This window comes from Thunnus maccoyii, chromosome 10 (genome assembly GCF_910596095.1).
Source record: "Thunnus maccoyii chromosome 10, fThuMac1.1, whole genome shotgun sequence".
In the NCBI taxonomy this organism is placed as follows: Eukaryota; Metazoa; Chordata; class Actinopteri; order Scombriformes; family Scombridae; genus Thunnus; species Thunnus maccoyii.
This window is the reverse complement of record NC_056542.1, coordinates 10,543,806-10,549,805: the sequence shown is the minus strand read 5'-3', so window position 1 is coordinate 10,549,805 and position 6,000 is coordinate 10,543,806. Positions and strand designations below refer to the sequence as shown.

The window sequence follows — 6,000 nt, the reverse complement described above, 5'->3', positions numbered from 1 at the left end:
TTTTTTTTTTACAGCCTTTAACATCAGAATTGGCAGCCGTACGGTTCACACGTAAAGGCGAGGTGAACCAGAAAAACAACAGAAACAGGAAAACCCATTTTGGAGCTGGCTAGCAAAAGGTGCTTTTTTCCTTAAGCGCTCTTTTTCCCTTATGCTTGTATTACAGTCGCAGAACTGACAGTACCCTATTTGTTACTTTGATTTGAAAGGCTGAGAGGACTTAGCAAGCATTGTCCTGTTCAAAAAATGACCTAAGCATACATGAAAACACAACCCAACATTTCTTTCTTTTTTTTTTTAAGAGAAAAAAATGGTCCCTGGATGCATAAGACACTGCCACTTTCCTGCCACCTCCTGACTTTAAAAACATCATTCAAGCTTGTTTCAGCGAGAAACATGACATCAACATTAGTTTGGAGGTGGATTCGAGCATCACATTTCATGTTTGTCTGTACATTTATTAATATTCATTACAATTCAATCCTTATAGTAAAATTTACTATCTGTCAAATCTCACCAAAAACACATTACTGGAAAAGAGGGAATTATAAATGCAAAGAAACCTTTGGTCAAAGAGTGTACTCACAAAGGAAAAAATATGCAATGACAAGATTGAAGGAAATCATTCATCACTCAAGATTAACGAAACAACGAAATCAAAGAGCAAAACTCAAGTGGTTTTCTATACGTTTCTCTTTCTAACAATATGGCCCATAGTTCAACCCTCCTCCAAATACATTTGGGTCTGCAAGTTATACTGGTTTCCTCACAGAGGAAAGAAGGAAAGAAAAAGGTGCTCTTTTCATGAAAGTCATGTTTGTCTTGATTGTCCACAAAAAAGAAGTGCCAGCAGGAAGTAACCCCGGCGAAAGGATATACAATCACAGCGTAAAACGACAACATCCTTTACTGGAAAGGAATTGAGAGTCTATAACACGCTCCTGAAAAGACTCTGAACCTGCATTTAATTGGTGTTTGCAATATTTGACTTGTGTGTGCACATGAATTGTGCAAATGTGTCATTAACCGTCTCAAGTGTTGGGTGGTGGTCAGTCTTATTCGGAGACTGTCTTATCCTGTGTCGCTTCGTCCTGCAGGCAGCTCTTACGGATGATGGGCAGCGGGTGGGCTTCTGTATTGAAGACCCAGTCCTCCAGTGGGAGAAGGTCGTCATCAGAGAAGAGCAGGTAAAGATATCTAAGAGCAAACAGGAAAAAAATGCATCAAAATTGATGGTCATTTGGGAGTATTGAATTATTTTATACATATTTCTGTTTCTGCACATTCAGCACATTTAGATGCATTTAAAGTAAGAGTTTGACATTTTGGGAAATGCATGTGCTCACATTCTTGATGAGAGTTAGATGAGAAGATCAATACTCAGAGCAAATAAGCAACAGCTAGCAGCTAGTTAGCTTAGCTTAGCATAAAGACTGGAAACAGAAGGTAACAGCTAGCTTGGCTCTGTAGGTAACAAAATCCACCTACCAGCACCTCGAAAGCTCAATAATAAATGTTATATATTGTTTATTTAATGCGTACAAAAACAGGTGTGTAAAAATGACAAGCTGTGGAACAGTGACTTCTTCCTCACTGTGACAACATGGCTCGAGGGTGTGTCATTTATCATTTTGTCACTGGTTTTTGTGCAGATTAAACAAATCAGATACAACGTGTTAATTAGTGAGCTTTAACGGTGCTGGTAGGCAGATCTTGTTAACTTTGGACAGAGCCATTCTAGCCGTTTCCTCGTTTCCAGTCTTCATGCTAAGCTAATTGTCTCCGGGTGGTAGCTTCATATTTACTGTACAGACCTGAAGGTGGTGTCAGTCTTTTCATCTAACTCGCAACAAGAAAGGGAATAAGTGTATTCCCCAAAATGTTGAACTATTCCTTCAAATTTTTCCTTCAAGGTTACAGTCAGCCGTCTGCTGTAACCTGACTTCAGTACCTGGATTTGTCATGTATACACATAACCATGTTTGTAATCTGCTTTTTACATGTACACATGTGCATGACAAAGACTTCGGAAGACTTCAAGTGACAGCACAGCGGGGCAGTAAAAAGGGAAACACATCACACGCAGTGATATATGCTTGTAATTAAGTCTGACTAAAACTAACACCATGTAGCCTCGAGTCAGGTTCTATCAATGGATATTTGACTTTTTGTAAAATTTTTGACTGAAACTGAGGGAAAACTACATGCTCTCATGTTCAAGGGAGGAATCTGATTACAGTCCTGCAGCATGTGTATGCAAATGAATCGGGTCACCACAGTGCATGTGAATTTGATTCCTCAGAGTAACCTGGTTTCTTGTGTGTGTATATAAACATACTGGCATATTAACAGTTGACCAAACTGTACCATGTCACAAATATTTCTGACATCACTTCTGTATTCAACAGGATATTTCTGGTAAAACAGTCATTCTTCATCCACAACATCAGATACTTTCTTTAAGAAGTATTCTTCTGACGGTAAGGTCTTATTTTGAAGTTACAGCTGTTATTCTGTAGCTTCACATTATTTCTCTTCTCAGCATCGACCACATTTAATAATCAGCACCACAACTGTCATGCAAGAATGCTTTGCTGTCTCAATCTAACACGACTAAATTATTCACTAGAGTAGTTTTTTGTCATGATTAGTTATTTCAGTTTTAAATCGTATGCACATTATGGATGGTGTAACACTAGTTGAGCCAGCAGTCTAGTGTTTAAAGTTGTCTGATGACTGTCAATCTGAATATGGTTCCTGATGCCCCTGTCTTCTACAACATGGCTGTCTGAGTGGGTTATACTGCTTAATGATCCAAGAGTGAGGGGAGGTAAGATCGAGGCGTCTAAATGCAAACCATCTATTTGCCATCCATGATTCGTTTAGCAGAAAAATGAAGAAATTCACATTCAAAGATGACTCCTGAACACTGGAGCAGAGATTGTGTCTCATTCGCAGCATGAGTGTGCATCACAGACAGAACAGATAATAGGTAGAGATGAATCCCACAGCGTTCAGTATCAGAGCATGTACTGTATTACTCTCTACATCTGTTCTCTCCACAACTCTCAGACGGTTTACACATGCAGATTGTAAAATGCCATTTGCCACATTCTCTCTTACGAAAGGGGATGTTTAGAGGAAATAGGACTTACTTGAGTGTCTCTGAGAGGAAGAAGCTCTGCTGCATGTTGTCGTGGCTGACTGTCATGGTGTAAACGTCTCGGATCCCAGAGAAGCCAAACTCCACTCTGCAGTGCTGCTCCAGGGCCTGCCAGGAGACACAGAGGCGGATGTAGATGGAAAAGTTTAAATGTGTGCAAGTATTTTTAAAGTAAAGATCACTTCTTGCAGTTGCCAGCTTGATTGTACAAACTAGAATGAATAATACTTCATCTATCCGTGTATATTCATTCAGAGTGGCCCAAGAATTTTATAAATTGCACTGTAGAAATCACAGGGCATATGAGTAAAAGACCATTGGGTATTCTTGTAATACTTTATGGTGAAGAAAGAATCCCTCACTCAATAACTGTGTGTGCATGTAGACCTAAAGAAATAGTAAATGATGGAACTTGTCAAGCCCCTCAGCTGGCGACACAATTGAAGTCCAAGCAGTGCTAAATCTGACAAGGGCTAATGGAGAGTGGCTGAGCTAGCCAAGCGGATTAGCACATTATTACCCCTGCTATAAAGGGCTGGCTTATACGTGCTAATTAACAAAGACCCCAACATGTTAATGCTTGATGTTCATGAAGAGAAGCGTTGTGCACTGCCTTCAACCTTTGTGCCCGATAATTAGAGGCCCGTCAAACTCGTCAGCCTGATCTCTCCACTTCTGTGCGCACTAAATTAATGCTAAATCTATCATGCCAGCCCACCACAGTTTACTACAGCTAATGTCCCATCTATTCCCACATTAATAATGGTGCTCCCTACACAACCTTCACCTCCTGCTAGTGGAACTGCTTGATCTACAAGCTAATGTACAGTGCCACACAATATCAAGGAAGCTGGTGGAGGGTAATTGAGGGTGTTAAAGGGGCTTGACATAATAGGTGAGTACAATTTATAAAATCAAAGTCCAAGCCACTCATATGAGAGAGAGACAGAGAGAGAAGTATAGGGTAAAAAATTACATTGCGTCTCCCACTTAAAGGGGACCTGTTATGGGTTTTCCTCATTTTCGGTCATATATAATGTTACAATGTCGGATGTTCATATTAAACATGGCCAATGTGTCAAATGAGGTAAACTTATGTAGAAGTGACCCCTGTGAGTAAAAAGCACTGGCTTCAGACTGCTCTGAACGCTCAGTTTCCAATGTTTTTTTCTTCTTTCAGCCAAAGCTGATGTCTGCATGAGACAGATTTCTTTACATCATCTGCTCCACACACAGTGTGCCAGTTCACTGCTCCTCCCTGCAATATTTCTAACTGATCCGCTCAACAAACAGCTCCAAATATCTACATATGTTGTTGTTTGGACTGATTTTAGCGCTGCTAATGAAGCTCTGCTAATTCAATGAGGAACATGTTTCATTTCCAGTGAATTCTTAATAATAAAAGTCTCCCATTATTTAGTCTTTTATTATGAATCAGTAAAGCAGGAAATGTTATGTTTTCATCAGCAGTAACTTAACACGACTTTGATACGGCTACCCCTCAGGGCTTCAGGAAAGCTGGCCAATCAGAACAGAGTGGGCTCATTGGGAGGGGGGCCTTAAAGAGACAGGAGCTAAAAATACCTGTTAATAGACAGAGGCTGAACTGAGGGGCTGCATAAAGGGCCAGTTTAAGATAAATAAGGAGTATTTTGAACTGTGATCATACAGAGCTATTCTAGTGGAGTCCCAGAATAAAAATATAGAGCTGGAAATGAGCATAATAGGCCCCTTTAAATATGAATAGATAGATTTTGTACCGTATTATCCAGAATTAGAACACTAGCCTTAAATCAACAAGTCGAAAAATAAACCCACAATGCAATTTACAAGAATTAATGTTTTGCTGGAAGTCTCACCATTAAAAAAAATAAATCAAAATTCAAAAATTTCAAATGTAATTTCCAGAAAAAAAGTCTTATATTTGAAGTAAAAGTCTTATATTATATAAGAAATGAGGGCTTATCTTTAGAGTAATAGTATTTTGGGGAGACTTTTATAACAGGACTAGTCTCATAAAGTGTTTTGTATCTTCAAAAAGTCTTTTTCCCCCCCTCAAAAAACAGGTGTTGGAAATGGAGAGGACATCTTATATTTGGGCCAATAAATTAAATATTGTATACTACTACTACTACTACTACTATACTGGTGTATCTCACCTCAACAGCCTCCCAGCCCCACTCTCTGTACTTGGGGTCATGGGTCAGTCTCCACATGTACATGTAGCTCTCGATGACTTCTGGTCGTAGGATGTAATATCTGTCGCTCAGTCTGGTTGCTGTAGCTTCAGCTCCGCTGTCAAATCTGAACGCCTCAGGTCCCAGTTTGGTGGCTGAAAAGAGACAGAAACAAAAAAACAGAACATGAGACGAAAGTCAAGCCAATAGAAACAAGCACTTATTCAAAAGAGCTGCAACATCATTCACTGTATAGACGCCATTCAGTTGCTGTTAGTTTACAGAAAAACGCTTGAGGCACAAGTTAAACAATTAAGACCTCCCCGGCTTTCCAGATGGTCTGTGGGCCTCTCTTTTTCTTTCTCACTCCTTATTTTTCTCCTTCTACTTCCATTATATTTCTACTGCAATTCAAGAGATCCTATTCATGATACTGCACAAAGAAATCTCTTCTTGCCAAGGTCCTGACAGGAGCATTGGCATAGCAACATCTTAAATTTAGAAACACGTTTAGAATGGGAGTTGAATTATTGCATACAAAATGGTTCTGAAAATTTGTTTCTGCCTACTGTGCTCCATTTGCTGTGACATTTTTTTTTTCTTGGTCTTATCATCTGTGATTTTAGCCAACCGCTGTGTAGCTGTTTTGAAAATTGTTTT

The 6,000-nt window shown here is 39.4% G+C and overlaps 1 protein-coding gene across 4 annotated transcripts in view; it reads right to left on the bottom strand.

The window, feature by feature from the left end:
• Positions 1–797: 797 nt before the first annotated feature.
• LOC121905377 (mannosyl-oligosaccharide 1,2-alpha-mannosidase IA) overlaps positions 798–6,000 on the bottom strand; it is a 198,720-nt gene continuing 193,517 nt past the window's right edge. For all 4 annotated transcript variants that reach the window (XM_042423589.1, XM_042423590.1, XM_042423587.1 and 1 more), the window contains 3 exons: positions 5,323–5,495; positions 3,156–3,271; positions 798–1,197 (listed from right to left, as the gene is read on the bottom strand). In XM_042423589.1, coding sequence (XP_042279523.1) covers positions 1,056–1,197; positions 3,156–3,271; positions 5,323–5,495 — 431 coding nt within the window. In that variant the 3' untranslated portion in view covers positions 798–1,055. The remainder of the gene's footprint in view (positions 1,198–3,155; positions 3,272–5,322; positions 5,496–6,000) is intronic.